This window comes from Rutidosis leptorrhynchoides, chromosome 6 (genome assembly GCF_046630445.1).
Source record: "Rutidosis leptorrhynchoides isolate AG116_Rl617_1_P2 chromosome 6, CSIRO_AGI_Rlap_v1, whole genome shotgun sequence".
NCBI lineage: Eukaryota > Viridiplantae > Streptophyta > Magnoliopsida > Asterales > Asteraceae > Rutidosis > Rutidosis leptorrhynchoides.
This window is the reverse complement of record NC_092338.1, coordinates 93,310,853-93,337,415: the sequence shown is the minus strand read 5'-3', so window position 1 is coordinate 93,337,415 and position 26,563 is coordinate 93,310,853. Positions and strand designations below refer to the sequence as shown.

Sequence of the window (26,563 nt, the reverse complement as noted above, 5' to 3'; positions counted from 1 at the left end):
TTCTAAATATGTAATTTGTTTTGAAGAACGCTTGCTATATTCAAAATGGATGATGATTCTTTGAGTTGGTGTTTGAGAGAATAAAGTAGGAGTAGTAGAAGAGAAGATGAATGAATGAGTGGAAGTGGTGAGGTGGTTGACTAGTTGACCTAGTCACCACTTTGGCCACTTGACACGATTAGTCCCTCAAGTTTGAAGCGGGTGCGTGAATTACCTAAACGAAATATTTTAAAAACGCGTTTTAACGGAAGGTGTTATAATTATATAACGGACTTTAAAATAATTAAACGGAAAGTAAACGGAAAAAGACGGGATGTTACAGGATTCCGGCTGGAATTCCGTCTGTCGTCGCCTCTTGGTGGTTTTAGGGTGGGTTTGGTCTTATGCTTGCTTGTTGGTTCTGTTTCACTCCATTTTCCCTGTCGTCGTTTCCGTTTCGGGTTGGCTCGACGTCGTTGCCGCCGTAGTCGACTATGTCGATATCGAAAAATGAGGTTTTCTGTTGTGATCTCTTAAGGGCTCTTCGACCGCCCGTACGGTAGTTTGGTCTTTTTAGGGGGCTCCTTCGGTTTGCTGGTCTCAGGGGAGGTGTTCTTGGGTTTCCAGGTGAACGGGCTAGCTGGTTTGTTGTTGGTCGAATTTTGCTCTTTGGGTTTGATTGGTGCGGTACTGGATCGGGTGGTCTTTCCCGAGCATGGCCGGGCTCCGGGGGGGGGGGGGGGGGGGGGGGTTGTATATCGGTAGGTTTGGATTTTGGCAGGAATGCGGTTATGGAAGTTCATGGTTTTTATTATTTTTGGGGAATGTTTGCTCACAATTTAATGTAGTTGTGTATTGTCAACGTTTGTATGTATTGGGTTCGATCACGAACCTCAGATCATCGATCAACTGTGTAATTTGTATTCTGCCGCCTGATCTTTATGATCTATTTATATATTTATTTATTTTCGCCAAAAAAATAAAATAATTGAAGCTTATTAAAATCATAAACTCAAGCTTCTATAAACTCCTGTAAGCTTCCATAAGCTTATGCGCCAAACACACGGTAAAACCAAATACTCCGTAAACAACCCCGGTTTGAAGAGCGACTTCGTGGTAAAATTCTAAAAAAAAAAATAAATCGTTACCATATTCAAAGCACCAGTGTTTAACAAAATTAACAGCAATTGATCTGTGAATGATGAAATGATTCTTATCGACGATCATCAAATAAACAGCAATTCTCCGATCTGGTTACAATCTGCCCTAATCGCGTACTGATCATTACTTCGACACCAAGGTGTGTAAATTTTCTTGCAAAAATTACAAAATATATGAATTCCCCCTTTTTATGATTTTATTCTTTCAATTTCATCATATAATTATATAAATACAATGTTATCTGTTTGTATTAAGCAAATCAAAATTCAATCTCCACTTGTAATTATTGACGGTTTCAATTTACTTGTGCTTTTCTAGGGTTTCAATGGGGTTGAGTAAAACTGAAATCAATTTGAGACGATTACTAGCATCTGCACCTAATCAACAAAATCAATCCAAACTTATTCATGTACGCCAACTATTCATCTGATTAATTTATCATTACTTATTTATTTCTATTGTTTAAGCAAGTATATAATCTGTTGATGCTTTAATTATGATTTAGCATTTAGGATGATAATAATAGAGGGTATTGATTTTGCAGTATGTTGGAACTTTAAGAGAGCAGTTGGAGCAACTTGCTGCAGAGCGAACACCAGACGGATTACCTAGGTCTGCGTTCAGCTCTTTTTCGGCACTTGAGCCTTTATAGTACTTAACTTGATTAGAATTTTGATTAGGTTTCGATTTTAGGTTGAATTTTAAAGCTAAATTAAGTGATTACTGGTACTTAGGCTATATGAAGTACTTAACTTGATAATCATTTGATAAGATTTTGGTTTGCAGAATATCAAAAGCTACATTGAGTGATTACTCTGAGAAAGTTGAAGCAATTGCTGCCAACTTGGCTACCCTGTCGGTGCGTCTTTTTCTCTTCATCTTTTATGTCGGCCATGTTTGTAACCAGTTTTTAAATGCTATCTAAGTAGCTTCGTTTTCTTTATATATGCTAGCTAAACACTCCCTCAGAGCTGTCCACTGGTGACTCATCAATTGGCGAAAAGACTACAAAAACTGAAAAAGAAATTATTACTGCTTCTCCTGGTCTGAGAAGAAGAGCTGTGTGAGTAAAAGTTATGTTGTTGTTAAATATTGTGTTATTAGTTTATGTTTATCATGGTTTTATAATTGTTAATTAATCAAACAGGCCCCCATCTAGTGTTGAAGAGAGAAGCCAAAATACAGTTGATGCAACTGATTCAGCTCCTATCAAATTGGATGCTGAAGCTCACGCTCACATTACAAAGCACAGGTACGTTATTCTTGTATCCTTGTGATAAAATACTCGGTTACTTTGAAAAGAATTACATCATCTGTCTTGGCTTATATCTGTAATATACATACATACATATGTAATTTAAATCGGTCTTAAATATACACAAAAAAGATGAATTTAGTGTACTGAATTTGATTTATATATATGTCATAATGAACATGTAAAAATTAATTTTTTTTGCATTAGTTTTGATACTTCACCAAGTGTGACTGGCTAGATGCTTTAACGCAAGTGCTTGCCTATTAGGAAAAGTCGTTCACTACCCTCTAATAATAGCGAAATAGATAGACAAGCGTAGTATACCCAAATCAATTGGACGATTATTTTATTAACTTTTCTTGACTGCTGACCAAATTGAATGCAAACGTGCAACAATTTACGTATGAAATCGAGGTTGTTTGACTAGATGGATGTTGCTTCAAACAGGAAGCTCCAAGAAGATTTGACTGATGAAATGGTGGGGCTAGCACGACAGCTTAAAGAGAGTACTCTCATGATGAATCAATCCATTAAAAACACTGAAAAAGTAAGTTGCCAGATTTCACGTCTATCACTAACTTTTTTTTTTTTACTTTGCACGACCATATTCTGTGAAGGCATCATTTTGACCCGTTAACCTACAAATGGGTCGATTTGGAACATTTTTTTTTTATTAATTGTTAAGTTAAAAGATGACCTACAAAGGCAGTAGCACATCAAACTAGTGTTGTAAAAAATGGCCGAGACGGGCGTTGCAACGGTTTTACCATGCTACAGTTGCAACGGACCTAGAAACGGTTAAAAAAAGGTCAACAACGGCCGATACGGGAAAAAAAAAGGCCGAGACGGGGTCGAGACGAATGTTGACCAACGTTGACTTTTTAAATAAATTTCAAAAATAAACATTTGAAACATAAATATTTCAAATTAAAGGCAAATATCTATGTTTACTTTGAAATATCAATGTTTGAAATGTTTATGTTTGAAATATATATAAAAAGTCAACGTTGGTCAACATCCGTCTCGATCCCATTTTTTCCGTTGCGACGTTTTAAGGTCCATACCGTCCCGACCCCGTCTTGCGTCCTTTTCAACCTTGCATCAAATGACACAATGAGTTGAACTGTGAAAGGGAAAAGTCACTCAAGTGTATTAAAACGAGTGTAACTTTTTAATTACTTCATTTAAATTGCCAGATAGAGTTTACTGTAATAAGGGGAGAACGGAGTTATAGGGAATGTAAGGGTACTTGAGGGATGCAATAATCTAGTTTATGTAATCGTGCATATCCAACAAGTTTAGTATTTATAAATGCAAAAAGTTGGATGAAGTGTTGTTGGCTAATGGTTTAACATGCTACCTAATTTTTGCTTCCTTACAACTATGGTGTAATTTGAATGCAGATTCTTGATTCAACGGAGCAAGCAGTCGAGCATAGCTTAGCAAGTACTGGGCGAGCGAATACACAGGCAATGGCTGTGTTCTCGGATACTTCTAAGACCTCATGCTTCACATGGCTTGTGATGTTTCTCATGATGTGCATCTTTGTTATGGTGGTTCTTCTCATTAAAGTGACTTGAATTGTATCTGCCCAGATGAGGTGTACAGTTTCAAACTATTGATAAGTTTGAAAATATTTGTCTGTTACAACATAACTTAAGAGTCAAAAACTTGTATTTTCACTTGTCTCCGAGGTATAATAGAGGTTACGAAGAACTCAAAGTTGTATTAAGGAATTTTTAAGGATGATATAGTGAGGATAAAAACTTAAAAGGTCACCATGTCATGTTTGTGTATTACATCAATATGTGTTTATAAAAGAAACAGAGGTTTAATTCATTGTGAGTTGAATATAGTAATATTTGTTTTAAAGATAGTAAAAAAGAAAAGTAAAGCTGACCCTCTCCATTTTTTCTAGAAATGCTAACCAAGTGACACACCGGAGCCATGGGTCATGAAAGAGGTTGGCTCCCATCCTCCTCAACTATGTATAGCCAATGAACTCCTCGCTTTAGTCCGTTCGATTTATTCCTTCTTTGGGCTCTTTTGCTTGGGGGCGAAGGTTATGCTTAATGTCCATTTGACTATGGATCTTCTTACCTCGCTTTAGTCCGTTCGATTTATTTCTTCTTTGGGCTCTTTTGCTTGGGGACGAAGGTTATGCTTAATGTCCATTTGATTATGGATCTTCTTGATTTTGTCAGCTTTACATCTCCATGTGAGAAAAATTGTGTAACTCATTATTAGAAAGACGCGGAGTTGTGAACTTATAACATTCTGATGTATGTTACATGTCCCACAGTCACTATCTTACCATCACGGGGACTAGTTGACTGTTAATTAAGGGTAACTTTATTTTTACACATACACTAAGGAGGTGTTTGTTTTTCAGTTTGCAGATCTTATTATAATGTTTTATGTCCGCGCGCATGCAGGCGTTTTTATTGCAGAAAGTTTGTTTTTTTAAAGACATAAGATACAATATCTTATTATGTTTGCAGCCTCTCAAACTTAAAAATATGCTAAGTGTTGCAGATAGAATTAAGTTATATTGCAGATATAAAAACAAACACTCCTCACTATTCAGCATACACTACATTTTCTTTCCCAACCAATTATGATTGTGTCACTGGTAATTTATTTTACATAACATACATAGATCCTTATTTGATTGCTGTACATATAGCTTATGAAAAGCATCCTCCAAAAACTGATTATGCAAAAAAAAAACCCATTTGGCCAATTTGCCTAACAAAACTTATAATCTACTGATAATTCCCAAGACGAAGCTCTAAATCCAACTCACCACCTTCATCATTTACTCGAACATGTTCTTCTTCATTTGACTGACCAAATTGTAAGCTTAAGCTTAATCTCATCTCCTCTTGAGATGAACTTGTGACCAATCCATTAAATATTTGTTGATTTCCACAAATACTATCATAGATCGCAGGACTAGATCGTAACATAAACTCATGATGAGTTTGCCCCTCTTGATGATTGCTATGGATGCAACTTGTGATCAAACATGGTTGATAGAGTCTATCATCACTTTTATTGTTTGAAGAGTTAGACCTTTTTCTAGATCTATCTTTTCGGTGGACGTTCATATGTCCTCCTAACGCTTGTGCAGTTGTGAACCCGTGCTTGCAATATATGCACTCATAGGATCTCACATCTTGCAAATATGGTTGATCATTAGCCTCTTCAATTGAAATCTCAGGTTGATCTTGGTGACATAAATTTGTGGGCTCCATATCACAAACTGAATAAGCAGTTAGTAAGGGGGGAACTTTACTCCCTTTTATTAGCCAGACTTATTCTTCAGCCGGCTATGTTTTTATAAATATATCTTACAATTGATGATGACTCATGTCTTGTCCTGTGCTTCCAAATCTCATGACACATAGACGTCGTGTGGAATTATGTACATACGGTTTGTCTTTCGTGTATGGACTTTTGTGAGATAGGTCGTAGTGCTTACATGACCATCAATCACGCGTACTAGTAAACGTTCAAATGTAACGCGCTTTTGGAAATATAGATTTGTTTGATCAATTTTTTTCTATCTTATTTTTTGGCGAAAATTGAAATTTTAAAGATTAAGGGTCAAATAGGTACTAAAACAAATCTAGGGGGCTTCTTATTCGCCAACCAAATCCTCCTACATCTCTATATAACCGTTGGTTTATTAAGAAAGACGCAGGAAAAGCACTTCAAATTGTTGATTAATCACCATAGATGGCTTAAAACAAATCCTCCTACATCTCTATATTGCGATTTTGGTGGTATAGTAATAATCTATATAATTTATTATAATTATTGTCTGTGAACCAGTTAAATAAACAAGATGGCAGGGTACAAATTTTACTTTCATGTTATGATTATGTAGTTAGTGAATCATGCTTATTGGATCAGCTGTGCAAACAATATCATGAGTACAGACACTCTTAATGAGGTAATACACTTCGTTTATTGCATATACGTATACGTTAGAGAGAGCTAATGCATGTTGATGAAGATTGATCAAGTAATAAAGTTCTACTAAAACAAACCAAATGCTTCAAAAAGGGAAGAAAATAGTAGCTTTTGTAAATATTGTATAGGTTAGAGAGAGCTTGGTCTGAAAAAATGGTGCATGCATTTTCAAAGATAAATAAAAAGTTGATAAAACTTTATTCACAACTTTGCGAAAGTTGCTATTTTGTTAAAGAGTTTGTTTATCTATTAGCTTATAAACATCAAAGGTTACCATAACATCCACTTAGCATAAGGGTAAATAGCCCTAGAAAAATATATAAAGAAGTACTCCAAAATTAATAAAGGTGATATCAATTTTACCATTGCACGCGCGTAACGGATTATGATTTAGAAATTATGCCCGTAAAAGATCAAATTATCTGTTAACCTATATATGTGTCATGCTTTTGCTTTGAATGCCATTACATACTCATATCTCTTTGGTGCTTTAATTTTGAGCGAGGGAATTTGAGGGTTGTTACATGTCAGTATGTCAACTTATTTATTTTCAAGTGTTTTTCCTTAACGTATAAACACACAAACATTTTTTTTTTTTCAGAATTGTGTCTAAATCCTCATATCTGCTGTCAAAATAATCAAATAAGCAGATAAACATTATTTAACCAATCTAAAACACCCTTAAAATCGGTTTTGAGAAAGAGTCAAGAGTTGTGAATAGTAAGCGTAAGCTTGACGTTAGATACTTAGATGAATCAAACTCAAAATTTCCAGATTTTGGAAGTGCATATATAAATCTCATTTAATTTGTTTTTAGCATTTGTACTTTACGGTCTTGGTTGACTCGTAGCAGTTAGAAAGCGTGGGTATTGAAGAGTGAGAAGACCTAAAGATTTTTTTAATTTATTTCTAAAATTAAAGTAATAATTAAGGTAACACTATGCGTTTTTTAATTTGCATGCTCCTGGCATAGAATCTCTAAAGGGTCCAAATGGCTTAGACTTGAGCCGGCTAAAACTCATGAATGAATTAAAAATGATATGATAAAAATGATAAAAATGAGACATTAGTCAAAATATATACGGAGTATAAATCAACACGTTCAATTAAGACAACGTTCAATTAAGAGCGCTCATGAAAAAATCAAGTTCAAAATTTGAAGTTACCATGATCTTCTTCGAGTCAATTTGATCTTTATAATATAAAAAATAAAATTGATTTGGACCAAGTCCCACAATCTGTAAGGAGGTGTAACCGTGTAAACTAGATTATCACTGTTAGGCCACTTACTATCGTTCTTCATTTTCACTGAACTTCTCTCCTCTAAATCAGCACAAACACTTTAACATTTCTTTCACATTCATTTCACTAAACTCTCACTATCTTACACTCCATTTCAAACTTTAACTAATTTAAAATTATTATTTAAATACAATAAATAAATACAAATAACATTTTATTAAATAAAATAAAAACATTACATTATTAAAAATTAAAAACAAATAAATAAATAAAAATTTAAACTAACATAAATAAAAATAAATTACATAAAATAAAAAGCGATTACATTAATATAAATAAAATACGATTACATTAAATTAAACTACGATAACATAAACGATAACATAAAATTAAACTACTATTACATAAAAATAAAAATACGATTAAATTAACTAAATACCGATTAATCGGTATAATATCCATCCTCACTACGATTAGTTAAGTGAGGGCTCGTCCCAATGTTTCGTATACAACACGACATTAGTCGAGTTGATTATGGCGGTTCCGAGTAGCCAAGCACATTTATCATTATCCTCGAGCCACTCGAACACCTTCTTTTCTTCATTCCAATACGCAAAATGCGAAGCCTCGCAGTCAACGATTCGCCTTAAATGATCGAACAAATTGCAAACGTAAAGGCCGCTAACCGCCACATCTAAGGTATTGACTCTCCCACCGTCGTATCGGTCCATGTCATCGGAAAAAAAATCCTCCGCCGTGAACCTCGAACGTAACCGTGTTTGTGTGCACCATGATTGTGTAAAAATTGAGAGTAAAAAATGTATGTGTGACTGTGAGGAAAAATTGAGAGTGAAATGATATGGTTTTGGTTAAGTGATGGTATATATATATATATATATATATATATATATATATATATATATATATATATATATATATATATATATATATAGTGGTAGGATCAAGAGAGAAGTAACCATTCGGAGAGAAAGCGGGGGAAGCAAAAACTTTTTTTTTTTCGTTTTTTGAAAAAACTTTGTTCACGAACATTATAGATGAGATGAAAATATGAACATTTAGTAGAGACACTTTGTGATAAATGTTTTTATTTTGGCGGAAAAACGCTAGAAGAAGTAATATATAACAATTATCGTGTTTTTCGAGCGTATTTTGAGGTTTTAGCTATTGGGGTTTAGATATTAGGGTTTAGATATTAGGGTTTATAGTTAGGGTTTAGAAATTTAGGGTTTAGGGTTTAGATTTAGGATTTAGATTGAGTTTTTAACAAGGACGGTTTAGAGTTTAGGGTTTGATGTTTTGGGTTTATGGAATAAACCCAAAACACCAAACCCTAAACCCTAAACCCTAAACTCTAAATCGGGCTAAATTTTACTTCACAAAACATGAAAAAAAAACCTTCATATTCTTCACGAACAATATTATCTTAAATGTTATTTTTGTCGATCGTTTTTCCGCCTAAATAATAACATTCATCACGAAGTGTCTATTCTAAATGTTCATATTTTCGTGTGATCTTGATGCCGGAAAAAAAAAAATTTCAAAAAAAAACGGAAATTTTTTTTTTTTGATTCCCCCCGCTTCCCCCCGATTGGTTACTTCCCCATTGATCCTGCCTATATATATATATATATATATATATATATATATATATATATATATATATATATGTGAAATGGATTGGAAAAAAGAAAGAAAAGGCAACGGCTCAAATTAAAAATTCAAAAATCGAAGTGGGGCCCACAAATACATCCGTTACAAGCGTTGCATGCCCACTGGCGGACGCTTTGGCGATTTTCTGGTGATGCTCGTGAGGTGGTGGTGGCCGGTGGCGAGCCTGGGTGGCGGTACATAACAAGTGGTCTTATATTTAGTCATATACCATTATAGATGCATTAAAGTATTGTACAATACAATACTTTTTAAAACATTTTTGATAGTGCATGACAAAAAAATAATAATGTACAAATCATGTGTAAATGGCATAAATATATGTTTGAACATTGAATGTGCATTATGGTACTCTTTGTTTATGAACCTTTATACCTGACTATTTTGATTTAACTATATTAAGTGAGTTTGATCAACTCTTTTAAGGTTCTTACAAGACGCAAAAAAGGGAATTCACATGTAACGACAAATGATTTAGATGTAACAATTGACACGGTTTTCCCTTTCTCTAAAAATAAAAATGAAAATGAGTGAACTCGTCTTGTTTAAGCCACATGTATCTGCACCTGCTGTAACTTTATTTGGCAAAGGAGTAGAACACTTGAACATTACTTCGAGTAATGATGGTATAACGATTTTACCTTATACCTTTAAAATTGTACATCATTTCAGTTAGATGAGTTATCTAGCGTTTATGCTCTGTAACATAACCTTTTTTTGAATTAAACTACATGTCTATATCTTCAATAAATCGAAATCAATGGCGTACTGAATTCACTAGCATGAGGTTCAAATGACATGTGTAAAGTGGTACTAATTCACTACACGTTCTGCTAAAATCGAGCCTACCATCACTGGTCAACTTCCATTTAAGTGAACCTTAAGGAGAAATTGAAACCCGAATTATCATGATTCAGCACGAGGCAACAAGAAACTAAAACCTGAGTTGTCACGAACAAGTGGTGGCGGCTCAATATCTGCTATATTGATCTGATCCATTGATTTGGAGAGATCGTCAACAGAGAACGGTATGCTGCACCACAAGACAAGAAATGTGTTATTTCTTATCTACATATCTGTATACTTTCAACATGGATATTAAAAGAAAAGTGTGATAAACAAAATATATTAGTGTATAATATAATTCAAATAACATGATCAACCTTGAATCATCATCCAGTAAAAAAGAACTGCTGACAGCATTATTTGAATCTTCCGTCATCAGCACCCTCATGTTGGAAATCACCTGCCGACAAAAAAAAAAATGGTAGCTGTTAGGTATTCATTTACAATTGGTTTCATTTAGTAATTTTGTGCAAAAAAATGTGTGCTACTCCGTATATTATAAGTAGAGAAATTGATACAAATTGTTCCTTGTTATTCGCCAGTTAGATCTGGCCATTTCAATCCATTTCCTTATACATTGGTTGTTTCAGGTTCTGTGTTATCATTAACAATCAAAAGGGTAAAATAAAATAAAATATAGTTTTGAAGTAAATGGAAAGTAGGTCAGAAAGTGTTTTAGTTGCATACTCATTAGAAAATTTTATTATGTATGAGATGATATAACTTTAATAATGAAACACTAACTGTTATGATGCCTTAGTTGCTGTCTCAGCAACCTGGGTTCCCAAATACAGCTAGTCGCGGTTTTTAAGCCTTCATTTGTATCCTGTTCGCGTTTGTATACATGGGCTGGGCTCCCATCTGTTTAGCCCTTCGAGTTTTAATAAAATTCATTTGCTTTTCGAAAAAAATAATGAAACACTAACTACTTATTAAAAAATAATAAAAATATGGACAATTTAGTATTTCGGGTCAACTGAACCCACTTTGAACCATTTGCCCATTTTTCACTTATAAAAATAATGCATGATGATATCGATACATACATCTTGAGAAAGGCTATGCGTTCCGTATTTGTCATCCCAATACATAGTACTGATTCTGTATAGCTGTTGTATGCTAAGAACCTGCAGGTGCCATAGTTTTACCTTTAGTTTCTGATGTAAGAATGCCATTATTGCCCTCTATTAAGATGTGGGAAGCTGAGACTTACTGGGCATAGATCATGACTTATTTCATCCAGGGTCTTCTTTGACTTTTGATGAATAACCTAAAATAAGTATAAGAAGCGTGTTGAGATATAGCTTCTGAACCAAAAGGCTTTGGGACTAGAAGTATAAGGATAAACAGTTGAATTACTTTACATAACAGTTCAGAAAGATGAAATGACAAAAAAAAAAAAAATTAAATTAAATATCAGATTTATAAGGCAATTAAAGATAGGAAGTAGTACCAGAAACCCAATAGCTTGTCTTATGTGCTTGAGCTCGTCCCAAGATGATCCTGCGTACTGGAGATTGATTTCCCAAAAATCAATATAAACACTTTGGAATATAACACGGTTAAAAGGAAAGGATAAGGTTACCTCTTCAGTTGCTTTGTAGCACCACTGTTCCAATTCAGACATCCCTGCCTTGACATATTCTCCATTGCTGAAAGAGCAGCACTCTCGTCTCAACAGAAGACTGCATACACGAATTAAATAATACAATTAATTGATATAATATATATACATACATATATATACATGTGAGTAAATAGGCATGTAAAGCTTTGTATCAGAACCTGTTGAATAATTGTACATTGATGAAAGAAAAAATCTGCGTGAAGATTTTGCGAACCAAAAATGGTGGCACCTACAGAGACATAATATGGGATAAAGATGAGCAAGGTTTTTTGCATTATTTGATAAGAATATGGTGGCACCCAGAGAGAAAAAAATAAGGGATGAAATCATGAAAATGAAGAAAACGTGATCATTGGTCAAGATTTTTATGGTTGGGAAATCTAGAAATAAAATTTGTTGTGGCTATACATTGTTTCAAGTCTCTTAACCATGTCGCACCCGGTCCCTTTTAAGTGTCTTAACCAAGTCTCCAAATCATACAATATGTAAGCTGGAAGTTCAGATATCAGTATACGATATACCAGCATCTGATATGATTGATTTATAGATTATAGGTCTCATTTGAGCTTTATTAGATGAGTTGGTCTACCTCTCTAACGTTAAGGGTTATCTAGGAAGGTTTTATCTCCTAATCATAGGAAGTTATCTTGTTTGTTATCATCACTTGTACTATTACATATTATAGCCATCACACAATGAGGTCGTTAGAGAAAGGTTGGAAACGGTCATAGGATAACCCAGTTAGGTTGTGCACATCTAAGTAAAAATACTCGTAGCCTCCGTTTACCCGTTATCTTATTTTATGTAACTCTACCAAAAAATTTATCTGTATTTTCTATCTGCTCAATCAAATACATATGGTTTAGCCTCATACATGAAGACCACACCATATGAGAGAAACAAACATGTGAGGCATAGTGCACTGACATTGTTAGATTTCAGCATGTTTAAGAAGCATCCAATGTTGTTGACAATCCCTTGCCAGTGAGCAAGTAGAATATTTTGAGAAGCAGCATTTGCTAATGCACTAGCTGTCCCCTTTAGCAAGTTTGCTCTGGATAATCTTGGTGCCTAGACGATTTGCATTAAAAATTATAAAATGCTTAGTAGAGAGGATAATAATTTACTAAGTGCCTGATGTTATATTAGCATTTAAAGCACCTGAATGCACAACCCTAGCAACGGAGAAATCTCTTTCTTTAAGTTATCACGTATCATCCCATATATTTTCTCAACATAAGCTGTTAATTGCTGCTTGAAAAGCAAAGCAGGGTATTTGGCTTCAACTTGTTGTAATGTGTTAGATGCACCATTTGTCTCCTTATCTATTAAAGAAATATCTACACCTTGTGGAGTTCCACGAAAGCTCTACAAAACCATCAAATGTACTTAAATGCTGAAAATTATGATTTGGATCTCTCTTAGTTTCTTCCTTATTTGGTTTACCTGAGTCATCCTTCCAAACAGGGAGGCTGATGCAGTACGTCGATGCTGTGGGGCCCCAGCAGCACCACTAGCTTTCAACGTGCGTTGCAACAGCAACAGGAGCGTTGATGCATTGGATAACCAATAGGCTAAGACTTCATTGTTATCTTGTGTCTACATTCAAAAGTCAGATTATGTCAATATATATTATATATGCTTGTATGATAAGAGGGGTAGCTCTACCACATTAAAATAGATCTTTAGAATCCATACCTCAATTGCTTGACCTATGATTTGTATTATACGATCGAAAATGCTCGTTTTTTCAGCTTCAAATGACCTCCACTGTCTGAGACATTTGTATATGATGCAAGCAGCAACCGGTCGGCCTTTCGAGAATCCTAGGGGTTGTGCGATACATCGAATGAGCAAATCTTGATATTCCTGCTGTTTCTCATTAAGTGACTTTTGGGGTCTCTCCTCCACATCAGCATCCCTCATTTGCATTGAAGGACTGTGAAGATCCTAAAAATAAAATTATAATAGAGAGACCAAACTGAATTAGATCAAAAACATGTGACCATTATATATTTATGTAACCATACATAAACTATGACCTAATATGAAGAGAATTCATCTTACCACAGTCTGAGCGTTTTTCTGGCTTTCAGTCCTCTATCATTGTTCAAGTCGAAAAAAGAAAAAAGAGAGATGTTAGTATCAGAATTTATACTAAGATGAAAATAGATAATTTTGTAAGTACCCTCATCGATTTTGACCGTGCTGCCTGCAGCTTGGTATTTTGTGCCATTGTTAAGGCCTGCTGACGAAGAACTTTGTTTTCAGACTCTATGTTTGTGAGCTTCTCCTCGAGCCTAGCAAAGAGAATTTACATTGTAATTGTTGGAAAAGAAAGGATAGAAGAATGATTGATTAAGGGTCTGAATACAGAAACTTGAGTTTTCCTAGAGAACCATGGTAATGCCAAAAAATTCAAAAGCACAGCTCTACACACATACATACATATTTACACACACACATACTAGATGCACATCCTACTTAAGTGCTGCATCCTGGGACCCAGGTACTTAAGAGAAACTTTATATAGAAAGATTTGGTGAGGTGCTTGTCGGTTACACCATAATATAAGCACTTAATGTAGTAGGTGTGTCAGATATAGTGCTCAAAAAGTCCCAAGGTAACATATACAGAAGAAAATAAATATAAATACTCCTATAATAATAGCTTGACTTACTGAGTTACGATCAGTATTATGCTTATATTCAGTATTATGCTTATATTAGTGAGAACTAGTGTCTTACTTATGATTGATCTCATATTGTTTATGTGGGATTATTTACCTCAGTGAGAATAGACCTAAAGTTCTTGATTCACCTATAGCATACTACATAAAAGTATGGGTAGATAAAATCATTGTTACTGTGATAACTATAGATGTAACAATACCTATTCAAAGATTCCTGAAGTTGATTAGCCCTGTTCACGGTTTCTTCCAACTTCAGCTGCTTACTTTCACTTGATTCAAGGGCTTCAGTGCACTTCTTTTCAGATTCTTCAGCTCGTTTTCTCTCCGATTCAAATAAACTCTGCATGCATGTGAGGTGGGAGTTATAGATACCTTTAAGAGTGATGGAAATTCAATAGTGAAAACGAGGAAGAGAAACAAAATCATCACTGATGCTTGCACTCAAGATATAAAGAAACAGAAAGAAACTAAAAAAGATTCCTCTACAGGTGATGATATTAGATTGATTGTCGTGACTCGTGAGTACCTTCAACTGTTCCACTTCTGCACTTAATTTGTCAATTTTTTCAGTGTCTTCCACATGAATTGGAACAGTTTCTTTCACAATATTTGATGCTTCTTCTATTGCTTTTTGTGCAGATTCACGTTCCTTGATAAGCAATTCATTTGTTTCATCAACTTTAGCTTGCATGGCTTGCAGGGAGTTCTGCAACTTCTGAATTTCATGTCCTTTTGCTTCTTCCAAGTCGGTCTGCACATTGTGGCATTTTCATTTTGTCAGGATTTAAACAAATTGCTTTCACATAAATGGTAGAACAGTTACATATAGAGCACAACTTCATTTTTAGTACATAATGAATTATTGCTCTCTGATTTAGTTCTAGTTATTGGAAACTATACAGTTATATTTTGTATAAATACTATGTAAAGCAAATTGCAAGAATCCAGGATAAAAAGAAAGATTCGACTATTTTATCTCAAACAAACGTACCTTTAATCGTTTTTCTAACTGTAAACGCCAAGTGAGGTCTTCCACTTGCTTCTGAAGTTTATCCTTTGCTTCCTGGAGCGCACCTGTTTCCTTTGCAGCCTGCACATTTGAGAAATGAGCAACAATATAATGATTGATGCAGAGAACTTTTGGTGTGAGGTAAGGTTTCTGAAGCATATAAATGAACATCATACCTAAGAAAAACCAAAGCAATTAAGGGGTTGGTCTAATCAATGAGTTAGAGATAAAATCAACAGGTTTTAAGGCAAGAAGCCTCAATACTTTTCATTCATGCACCTTTGGGACTACACCCCTATTTAAAATTGAGATCAGGACTATTAGCAAGAGATAATTTGGCCCAAGTAAACAACAAGAATACTTTAGTAATCCGAAATAGTATTTTTTAAAATATAATTATTACAATATTTCCTATTTTCCCATCCGATTTAACAATTAAGAGATGCAAGTGTTCATACGAGTAATTACACTGAGTGAGGCTGTAACGTTACTAATATTTAAATACAAAGAAAAAAACCCGTTTAAGTATATGATAATCCTTGTTGACAAAATGTGCAAGTAATCACATTTTCTTGTTGTTCTCTCTCTTTAAATAATTTATATCACTAAGAAAATGGAGAATTAGCCTAACCAAACAAAGGATATAAAAATTAAATATGATATCTATGGAAGTACAACACTGAAAACGTGATTTACTGAAAGCATAAGAAAACTAACCATCTTGAGTTTCCGAAGCTCTTTCCTAGCAATTCTCCCCCTCCATCGTTTTTGAGTAACAATCACTGACCTCATCAGATTCTTATAGTATTTAAAGTCTCTATGTCGATGCCAATTAGCCTGCAAGCATTGGTGTTAGAAAAAATGGATAATTTTTTTAATTTAATACCAGTGTGTAAATACCAGGTACGGACTTGCACAAGAATTGCCGCCTTAGTTGTCTTTTTATGTCTGAGTTCATTACGAGCAGCCATTGCACGCAGACCTGTCTGAAGGACAGTAACTGAGAGCTTAAGCCTGTTGTACGACCTCCAAAATGAGTGTCGTCGATAATTCTTTTGTATCTTTAGTGAGGCAGCCTGCCTTTTCATGTGTTCAAACAATTTAGTTGCAAGCTTCCCTAATACACACAACACAAAGAAGGGCGAGTGAAATTATTAACAAGGTGAATGAAGAACATTTCTAAATGATACAATTCAGATATATTCCAATAAACACAGCTTTACACAGCCAAAAAGAACATTTCCTTTGGTAAAGTTATCTGAAAGACGAACCTCTGCATAAAGATTGCATCGAAATAGAAGCTTTCCTCAAATCCAGAAAACGGTTCCTAGCAATATAAGTTCTTATTTTTCTTTGAATTTTCTTGGCTGCAGTGTTAAGTTTTTGAGCTCTCCGTGCATCTAGTTCTGCCATCTGACCAGCTCTAAGGAACACTTTTGTTTTTCCTATCTGCCAAGGCATTGATACACATTTTATAAAGCATGGAAAGTTGAAATGTTTCCGAGTGGAAACTAAAAGTTATAAACATATAAACTTGCATGCAGAACTCTTCATAGAAGGGATTCAAACAGGTAGCTTCCAGATTCATATTGCACAAAAGATGAATATATAAAAAGGAAATGTATGTAATAACATAAAAAATTCATAGCGTTGGCTTACTGATCAACCTCCTTGGGTTGTGTCTAATTTTGAATATTACTCATGAATTTGTTAATATCCTTCTCTATTGGGACAACCCAAGGAGGTTGATCAGTAAGCCAAAACATGTGAAGACAAGCCTTTGGGAAGACTCGTTACATAATGTCAATGTTTAGAGCACCAAACCACATGGCATGATGAAAAATATAACAGTTCAAACCACATTATTTTCTGCTAAAGAAGGGAAATACAATTTGATCAGATAGGGAGAAACGATTGAACAAAGAAAATGTGCCAGATAGGGAGAAACGATTGAACAAAGAAAATGTGCCCATTTGGACCCATGACCCATTTTGACACAAACCCATTTGGGTCTTGACTCAACCCAACCCAACCCGACCCGTTTGCCATGTATACTCAGGAGCAACCAAGTGGAGTAGAAGTGCAACAGATAATAAGAGTCATAATTATTACACTGTATGATAAAAGACAAGTTTACCTGAGAACCCTGGAGCCCCATCTTGTCAATAATCTTTTTACAAGCATCTTTTGCATCAAGACTGTTGAGATAAGTAAAAAATTAATGTAAGAATTGAAGTGTGCCTCATTTCGTCCATATTCTATCGATATAACACAATGTTCTACTTACTTCCCTCCCAAAACCTCTGGGGCAAGAAGACTGAATCGATTGAGGAAATCAAAAAAACTCTTACGAGTCGGGTATCCAGCCATGCTTATACGGATTGCCTCTAGAACACCCTACATGATGAGTAAAAAGCACACTATATGAGATTAGGAATTAAAAGAATAAGTGAAAATATTAGTACATTAAAGATCACTCACCCCACAACGTAATTGTTGCATGATATTGACATTCTCAAAGATGGAAGGTTTAAGAAGATTGTTTGGCTTCACGCATCTAATATAATGGGGTTCTGTGGAATTCAGAGTTTCCATTAATGATTGAAGTTGCAGCTGCATAAATTAAGACATATGTCAATCCTATAAGTTTCTTATATTCATTTTGGAGAAAGAGACATACACTAGTCATGGTTTATAATCATTCTCACATAACTAATTTCTCTCTAAAACTAAGTCTTCTATCGGAAATGTTTTAAGAAAAAATCTTACTTTGAAGCGAGATCCTATTGATGAGAACTTGGCAGATTTGCTTGAGGATTTGCTGGTTTCCTCAGGAACAGGAGGGAAAAGTCCTGCTACGAAGGAACACTTGGAAGCCATCAACAAATCTTGATGTTCAGGAACAACATAATCTTTGTTTTTGTCTAGAAATAGTTCAGATTGATATTGGACCTGAATATACATATAAAGAAAATACTTCATGTTTGGACAAACACTAACAGTTTTTTACATACTAGCTAGATATTAAAATATGTTAATTACCTCTCCTGCGTAATGTGAAATGGTGAAATCACTGCGCGACAATTTGGGTTTGATAAATCGTGGGTGCTTGTTGAATGTCTGATAAAGCTTCTGTGAAAATGTCTCATGAGTTGACTTGGGAAACATGCTGGAACATAATAGATTGTTATAAGCTAATAAAAATCTGTTTCATCATAGCCGACTGAAAAATAATAAAATATTGTGTCCTTAAATCACCCTTGCAAGTAAATATTGCATAAGAAACTGAATCATTATAAACAGCTTACCAGGCTTCATCTAGCAAAGCAATAATTCCACCAGGTTTCTGCATATTGTAGTCTAAAGTTATAATATTAAGAAACTTTACAATATTAAGAAAGTGAAGAATGTGAATGTACCTTTTCAATAAGTTCTAGGACATCTTTATTATCTACAAATTCTATGTAGCTCCAATCAATTTGCTCTTTAGTATATTCTTCTTGCTCCATCTTAAACACGTGCTATATTAAAATAAAAGGAAAATAACTGATCAAAGATATGTTCAGAAAAAGGACAATGATCATGTATATCAAAAATACATGAAATCGTACCTGATTGAAATGTTGTTGCAGCTTCTCATTAGTAAAATTAATACAAAATTGTTCAAAACTGCACAAGACAACTCTTGTTAACTATTACAATCAAGTCACCTAAGAAGCTTTTATTCCAGAAAACCAGCTTTTACCTATTTTGCTTAAAGCTTTCAAAACCATAAATGTCAAGAACACCAATTAGAGATTTTGAGTTTGGATCTTGCCCAATAGACATATTAATTTTATCAACCAACCTGCAGATTTAAATAATATAGCATTTTAGAACCACTATAATAATTCAAATATTCATAATATATCCCAAAAACAACACACTACACAACTAAGGCATGCAAATGTACCAGTCAAATAAGCGAGAGTATAATGTCTTAGCCAAACCATCTCTGCTAATAGTTGCCGCTTCAGGAGGAAGACTTCTCTTAATAACTTCTTCTGGGGTTACCATCACACGTTTTAATAGTGCATCCTCCAATGCCTCACGATCACACCTGCAAATCATACAGGATACAACATACAACATATATATTAAGGGACATAAAAATAATGTATCCATTGAGTGCAGATATAAAAAACATATAGATTCACAACGCACATGAGTAGCTCTGCTGTTGTCTTCAAATGAAATTTCGACTTGTCGTCTTTTAGGAGTGATGAATCAACCTCTTTTCCTTTAATGAATTCAACATTACCAAGATGGAGAATTCCAGCTACAAGTCTGAAAATTGCCTCCTGGAAAAAAAAAAAAATTTAAAAACCAAAAAAAACATGTTATTGCAGATTTTTTAGAATTACATAAAGTTACAGAAACATATAACATGAAGGTTATATGACCTGGTCAGTATCACTTATTCCAACAATATCCATGGCTCTTCTAGTGTCAAGATAATCTTTAGCCTCGTTTACACCAACAAGCTGGTAGCAATTTGATTGATTGAGATAGTGAAATGTTTTAGGGTCTCCCAGTTTATATTTCTCGATTTCCTGAAATAATTTGTAAAAAGTTAACAATTTATAAGCATCTAGTGTATGAGGAACATTGCATATAAATATACCTCCTGAGGTGCTGCACAAAGAAGATAGAAACAGTGATAGTTGCGTTCAGGATCAGAGATTTGGCAAACACGAGATCTTTCAAGGAGGTATGTTCGTATGGCTGCTCCAGATATTCTTCCATGTTTATCAAACTGAATCTCAACAAACTTTCCAAAACGACTGCAGCAAGATTACTCAAAGACATCAGTAGTTCATACTGTATGCGATTAATGAGTTCTCTTTAGTTTGTAATAAACTTTGAGTACCACACCTTGAATTATTGTTTCTGACAGTTTTTGCATTTCCAAATGCTTCCAGAACTGGGTTTGACTGCATTTACACCATATAATCAAGAGTGTCAGATAAGTCCCTAGTTAGCATCAGAACACAAATAAAAAACAGACAAGCATAAATTCATTTGAAAAGTTATTGGTGGAGAGACTACTAGAAGCCTTGTGATCAACTCCTTAAAGATTAAGAGGGCTTATGAAGTATGTCAAGTTACAATCCTACAAGGGTTTTGGCTGTTCACATGATCACTACATTTATGAACCCTATTTAAAGGGACAAATATTTCAATAAATAATGGTAAGTAAAACCACAAAGAGTGTAAATTAAAAAGGTAAAAGGTTCAGCTGATACTACTCTAGAACATATATTTTGAGCAGAACATCAAAAGATATACTAGATTTTGCTATCTTACTTCTAGAACTTGTTGTTCAACTGTCCGTCCTTCAGTGCCTTTACGACCACCCAAATAAGCAAGATATCGCATAAGCATTTTAGTAGTTTCAGTCTTACCAGCTCCACTTTCACCACTGACCAAGATCGAGTTGCTTTTGCCTTCATTAATCATTGCCCTGATTCATCTCAAGTAAAAATGTTTACATAATCACAAGGATGTTAACTTATCACAATGCAAAAGCAATGGATATTACCTGAAAGCAACATCTGCAATTGCAAACACATGAGGACTTAGTTCTCCTAATGGTGCTCCTTTGTATTGTTCCATCATATGAGTTTCATACAAGTGAGGCAATCTTTGAAAGGGGTTAATGGCGATGAGGATATTTCCAGTATAAGTCTGCCATGATATCAGAGTATGATATAACATTATTGTATAGCCATAATAGTGCAACTTTTCTCTTGTAAAATTCAAAACATAATAGATAATGAATTGGACATAGAGATCTGCTTACATAGATTTCATTGAGCTGAAATCTGGTGGATAAATTTTGAAGAACTCCAGGTTCATGCAAATAAGAAAGCTTTGTCATGTCATCAACTCCACCATCAGGAGCATCCACATCTTTGGGATATATTTTTGATAAGTTTGCAGTAACCTGTCAACGGTTCAGGGAGAGTTTCCAAAATGAGGGTAGCATCGGGGTCAAAATATAGTATTTACTTACTTTTTCTGTTTCAAAAAATGATAATTAATGGTAGTTCAGATTTGCAACAAACTTGTCATAATAGGCATTTGACATGAGTACTTTTTTTTGGGTAATGAGTACTTGAAATGGCTCTTTTCCTCTTAGTTAGCATTCTAAGGTAAAGTTTTCTGACTTGACCCTTTTATCATTATCCCAGTGGAACAGACAATTTGAAACTCGAATCAAACTGGTCCAAGGGTAATCTTTGCCTGTTTAATAAATAAAAAGAGAAAACTGATGTTCAGTAGACAGAGTATGATCATCTTACTTTCTTTCCATCAGTTGTTTCGATCTCAACTTCCTGTCCATTGATCTTCGTAACTTGTCCATCAATCCAACAAACTGTTGGGTCTTCAGCCCAAACATGAGTACCTAGGATAATATTCACTGTAGTAGCCTGCAGATTAACTCAGCTAGTCAAATGCCAGATGCTTACCAAAAGATATACTAACCTATAGATCAAATAGGTAATTTGCAGCAATTGATCACTTGTATGCAAATCTTATCATCTTATGCAAGTCAATGCAACTTCACGTAATACACAAATTACTTTTAAGTGTGGCATTATTGCAAGATATTATGAGTCTGAATCATTCAATAATTACATAATATGGAAGTTATCTAAGAGCATATACATTATAAATTTAAAAATAACTTATGTTTGTTGCTTATTGTTTCATATGATAGTGACATAAGCTTTACATTCATATACGCATGGTCTTCTATCTTCCAATCACTACACAAGTATTGAGCCTTGAGTTCCATACAGGGTCATCATCTTTCTTTTCACTTTCGCCTGTCTTCTTTTACTAGAAAATATACTATTCATTCTATACACAACTGGACTCGCATGTCTCAACTGCCTATTTTCGGACATAAAAGACAAGGTTTATGAACAAATTCTTACTAATGTGTATTATACAAAAATGTGAACACTATAATTTGCCTGGAGTAGTATGTACAATGCATATAATGCTTTGTGTGGCCCTGCATGTTAGCAGCAAGTTCACCAGCCAGTATAAGCATATGAAGACAAGCCCCTAACATTTCACATATTGATTTTATCAAATAGCATCTACATACATATCAGGTTTAGACAGTTACAGAGTACAATAAACATCGTATAAGCACCTATATCAAAAATTCATGACATCTAGTACCATAACGAAAATTCAAATCATATTCATCTATATGTTAACATCCTATATCATAATAAACGCTACAGAATCACGAATCAAAGCAGGAAAATAATCATTCATAACGTTTACCTACAATCTGAAGAAAAATAATAAGTGAATAAACCTAGAAATGATATCGATGTTAAGTCAGAAGCAAACATACCATCACAACACTGAGATCAACGCTCAATTAATTCGAGTTCATTCATCTATCACGTATAACTCACTACGTATAATTCACAGCCGGAATCGGAAATTGACTGTACAGAACGATTGTAACGGAAATTGACCGTGCATAACGGTCGTAACGGAAACTGACCGGAAGGGGGAAAATGAGGTTCGCGGTTCCGGTGAAAAAGGTACGGTACGGAGATGATGAAGATGATGAGTGAGAAATTGAGTGTTTTGGATCGGTGTGATTTGTGACAGAATGCTGTTAGAAAACCCTAGGGAATCGGAGGTGTTTGAATTTGTGTAGAAATGAGCTGATTTTTGGGGAGTTCTTGTGGTTGTGGCTAACTTTTTGGCGGGGAATAGACGGGTTTTTGGTTCAACTGGAAACACTCTGATCCTATTAAGGTGGGACCAGATCTAATTAATTTCTGTAAATTGTTTTTAAGTAGTAATAATTGATAATAATTGATAACCTAAAATTAAAATAAATAAAATATATTCCACCGAGACATTGCCTGTGTGGTATAAGCTCTTGGTTCGATCTGATTCCTAGTTGTTGCAGGTTCGAATCCAGGAAACAACAAACTTTTTTAGATCTGAGATATCGAGACGAGTCCAGTTACTTTGCTAGTCACTTCTTAATAAGTTTCAATATTCGTATTTTATCGATCTCTTGGCTTTAATATAGAAATCGTAAGATTAATTGTAGAAACTCTTAGATCTAGAAGACTTTGTCATTTGTTTATTACTTATCGTCTTGCTTATTAGTAAAAAGTCTTTGTATATGGATAACCCTAATCTCAAACCGCCATTTGAGCAACCTTTAGATTTAAAAAATGCAGATTTCTATGTATAATCCAATTCCACTCTCGTTTTTAACCATCCTTCCACTCACAAATTTAGATGCTTTGAAAATAGCTCAATTGCCTAATTCGGAATGACATTATAAGGAAAGGGTGTCATATTCAAATCTCACTAGTAGTATATCGACCAAGGAAAGAGTAGATGACAGTCACAGAATATTCAATTTTAGATAGCTTAATTGTGAGTAAAAATATCCACCTTCACGTGATAACTTGAACAAAGAAAGCAAGTGTAACCTTTGTTATTATAAAATTGTTCACATATGAAAAGTAAGTGTATCTCTTGTTATTATTGTTTTCTAAATGAAAATAATAATCTGGAAGTGTTTATTGATAATGGTTCAGTTATTTCAAACTGAGAAGTGATTTACAAGTGTGTTTGAGTGTGTTTATGTACACTATAATGCCTAACAAACACTTCTAATTTAAGTATGGATCCAAAGTGACTTTGGAACCACTTTTACATAAGAGGAAATCTGCTGTTAATAGAGCCGTTTAACTTTGATAAAGGCCTGTTGATTTCACTTTCTGGACAGCTGACTTTGCTGCTACATATGTGCCCTTGTGACCTTCTAAACTTGGAGATGATGAGATTATCTTTTCTCTGATCCAAAGTAGAATTGTCCAAAAAGGTATGGTTGCTTGTTTTATTCTTTAACACTCCTCCTCAAGTTGAATAGTGGGGTTTTCAATATTCAACTTGTCAAGAACTTCGCTAAAGAGCCTTCCATTTACTGACTTTGTTAGAATGTCAGCCAATTGGTCTTCTGATCTGACGTATGGGAGCGAAATTATTTATGCATCTAATTTTTCTCTGATAAAATTTCTGTCCACCTCAACATGTTTAGTTCAATCATGTTGAACTGGATTCTCTGATATGGCAATTGCTGCTTCATTATCATACATGATTTGAATAGCTTCTTCTAGTGGAAACCCGATTTCTGTTAACAATTTCTTGATCCATAAGGCTTCAGCCACTCCTTTGGCTATTCCTCTAAATTCTGATTCTGCGCTTGAAAGTGAGACAACCTTTTGTTTCATACTTCTCCACGCAACTAGATTACCTCCGACAAGTGTGAAGAATCCGGATGTGGATCTTCTATCTCCTTTTTCTCCAGCCCAGCTAGCATATGTATATATCTGAGTCTTTAGATATCCATTTCTTTTAAACACAACCCCATGATCTGTTGTTTTCTTTAAATATTTGATGATTCTCACTACTGCTTCCATATGGTGAACCTGTGGTTGATGCATGAACTGACTAACAACTCCTACTGCATGTGCTATATCTGGTCGAGTGTGAGCGAGGTAGATGAGCTTTCCCACCATTCTTTGGTATTGTCCTTTATCAGCAAGATCAGCCTCATCTTCCATATATAGCTTTTGGTTTGGAATCATTTGAGTATCAGCCGGTTTGCAATCAATCATACCTGTTTCTGCAAGGAAATCAAGAATATACTTCTTTTGACAGATAAATATTCCCTGCTGGGATCGTAAAACTTCAATCCCCAAAAAATATTTGAGTCTGCCTAAGTCTTTCTGTAACGACCCGTCAAAATCGCTATTGACGCGGCACGTTAATCATTGATTCCACAGTGAGGTTTTGACCTCTATATGATATGTTTTGATAAAATATTGCATTCATTAAAATAAGTGACTTTCTAAACATAGAAAGTTATAAACATGTGGGCGAGTGCTTAGGTATAAGCAAAACCCCAAAATACATAAGTCTTTAATTTACAGGTTGACATCACAGTCCAATTATTTATTACACAACGCAGTTTTATTTTGAATGCAATAAACTTTGTACAAAGCATGAGAGACTCCATGCAGGCAACAAGCACATCACAGCGGAAGCAGTCTAAGGACCTGAGAATAAAACATGCTAAAAAGTCAACACGAATGTTGGTGAGTTATATGTTTAATTGCTCGAGTCATAAACATATATAAAGATAGACCACAAGATTTCATCAAAAGTTTATCAATAGATTCTACATAACAGAGCACCCTGGTAACTAAACTTAACGCTATAGTGATAATTACCCCATTCGTTTTAATACACGCAAACCAACGTGTCTTAAACTCAAATAACATACGTCCGTTAAAAGGCTAGCGCTCTAGCTCGGACGGGGATGTCAAGTCCTATGGATCCATATACAATTATTCGCGCCCACCAGTCCATATCCTATGTACTGGCAGCTACTAGTTACCAAAGCTAAGGGATTTTCGGTTCAAACTCAGTGTAGAATTTAGTATGTACTTGTGTCTTATTGCGTTTAAAATAAATTGCATGTATTCTCAGCCCAAAAATATTTAGAGTATTTAAAAAGGGAGACTATAATTCACAGTTCAATATTGAGACTCAATATTGTAGGCAAATTGCGTAGACGTAATGATGGTAGACGACTGTATGGTTGGCCTTGGATTTAAGAACAATACCCAATATTTCCTTATTTTAAAACGGTTTGAAACCCGAATTAAAACACCCTCGTATATACCTTATTATTATTAAACTTAAATTATAATTAAAATTATAATTATAAATATAAATATTGTTTACAGAAAATGAGTGTGAAATTTTACGTCGAACAAGCTGGCCTTTTATAGGCATATTTCCTGAATTTAGTCCCCATGCGATCGCATGGGTTTTCAGTGCATTTGCCATGCGATCGCATGGCCGCCTGAACCCCTTTTGTTTGCTAGTTTGTCGACATCAAATAGTGTTTACTGTAGCCCATGCGATCGCATGGGTTTTCAGTGTTTTTGTCATGCGATCGCATGGGCGCCTTTTCCG

At 34.7% G+C, this 26,563-nt stretch overlaps 4 protein-coding genes across 4 annotated transcripts; 1 reads left to right on the top strand and 3 right to left on the bottom strand.

Annotated features, from left to right (window-relative positions):
• Nucleotides 1–1,119: 1,119 nt before the first annotated feature.
• Nucleotides 1,120–4,234, top strand: LOC139853180 (uncharacterized). Its single transcript, XM_071842562.1, has 8 exons — nucleotides 1,120–1,279; nucleotides 1,459–1,549; nucleotides 1,685–1,752; nucleotides 1,927–1,999; nucleotides 2,094–2,203; nucleotides 2,288–2,392; nucleotides 2,843–2,942; nucleotides 3,799–4,234. The coding sequence occupies exons 2-8, from the start codon at nucleotides 1,466–1,468 to the stop codon at nucleotides 3,973–3,975; spliced, it is 717 nt and encodes a 238-aa protein (XP_071698663.1). The 5' UTR covers nucleotides 1,120–1,279; nucleotides 1,459–1,465; the 3' UTR covers nucleotides 3,976–4,234.
• A 926-nt stretch (nucleotides 4,235–5,160) lies between these two features.
• Nucleotides 5,161–5,652, bottom strand: LOC139853888 (uncharacterized). The gene has a single exon (XM_071843229.1). It carries the CDS (start codon nucleotides 5,650–5,652, stop codon nucleotides 5,161–5,163), a length of 492 nt encoding a protein of 163 aa, XP_071699330.1.
• Nucleotides 5,653–9,888: 4,236 nt separating this feature from the next.
• On the bottom strand, nucleotides 9,889–21,458 carry LOC139851507 (myosin-9-like). The gene is made up of 36 exons (XM_071840580.1): nucleotides 21,321–21,458; nucleotides 21,060–21,205; nucleotides 20,825–20,981; nucleotides 20,393–20,451; nucleotides 20,142–20,301; nucleotides 19,921–20,070; nucleotides 19,682–19,818; nucleotides 19,431–19,577; nucleotides 19,224–19,325; nucleotides 19,090–19,147; nucleotides 18,898–18,999; nucleotides 18,787–18,824; nucleotides 18,521–18,647; nucleotides 18,248–18,430; nucleotides 17,960–18,091; nucleotides 17,766–17,875; nucleotides 17,616–17,676; nucleotides 16,750–16,927; nucleotides 16,390–16,595; nucleotides 16,196–16,315; nucleotides 15,461–15,559; nucleotides 14,996–15,220; nucleotides 14,670–14,809; nucleotides 13,966–14,077; nucleotides 13,845–13,877; nucleotides 13,476–13,727; nucleotides 13,224–13,376; nucleotides 12,939–13,145; nucleotides 12,705–12,848; nucleotides 11,936–12,006; nucleotides 11,736–11,835; nucleotides 11,604–11,660; nucleotides 11,364–11,420; nucleotides 11,197–11,277; nucleotides 10,468–10,550; nucleotides 9,889–10,337 (listed from the first exon to the last, which is right to left on the bottom strand). Exons 1-36 carry the CDS (start codon nucleotides 21,396–21,398, stop codon nucleotides 10,211–10,213), a joined length of 4,392 nt encoding a protein of 1,463 aa, XP_071696681.1. The 5' UTR covers nucleotides 21,399–21,458; the 3' UTR covers nucleotides 9,889–10,210.
• Nucleotides 21,459–24,618: 3,160 nt separating this feature from the next.
• Nucleotides 24,619–25,197, bottom strand: LOC139853887 (secreted RxLR effector protein 161-like). The gene has a single exon (XM_071843228.1). It carries the CDS (start codon nucleotides 25,195–25,197, stop codon nucleotides 24,619–24,621), a length of 579 nt encoding a protein of 192 aa, XP_071699329.1.
• Between the last annotated feature and the right edge of the window lie 1,366 nt (nucleotides 25,198–26,563).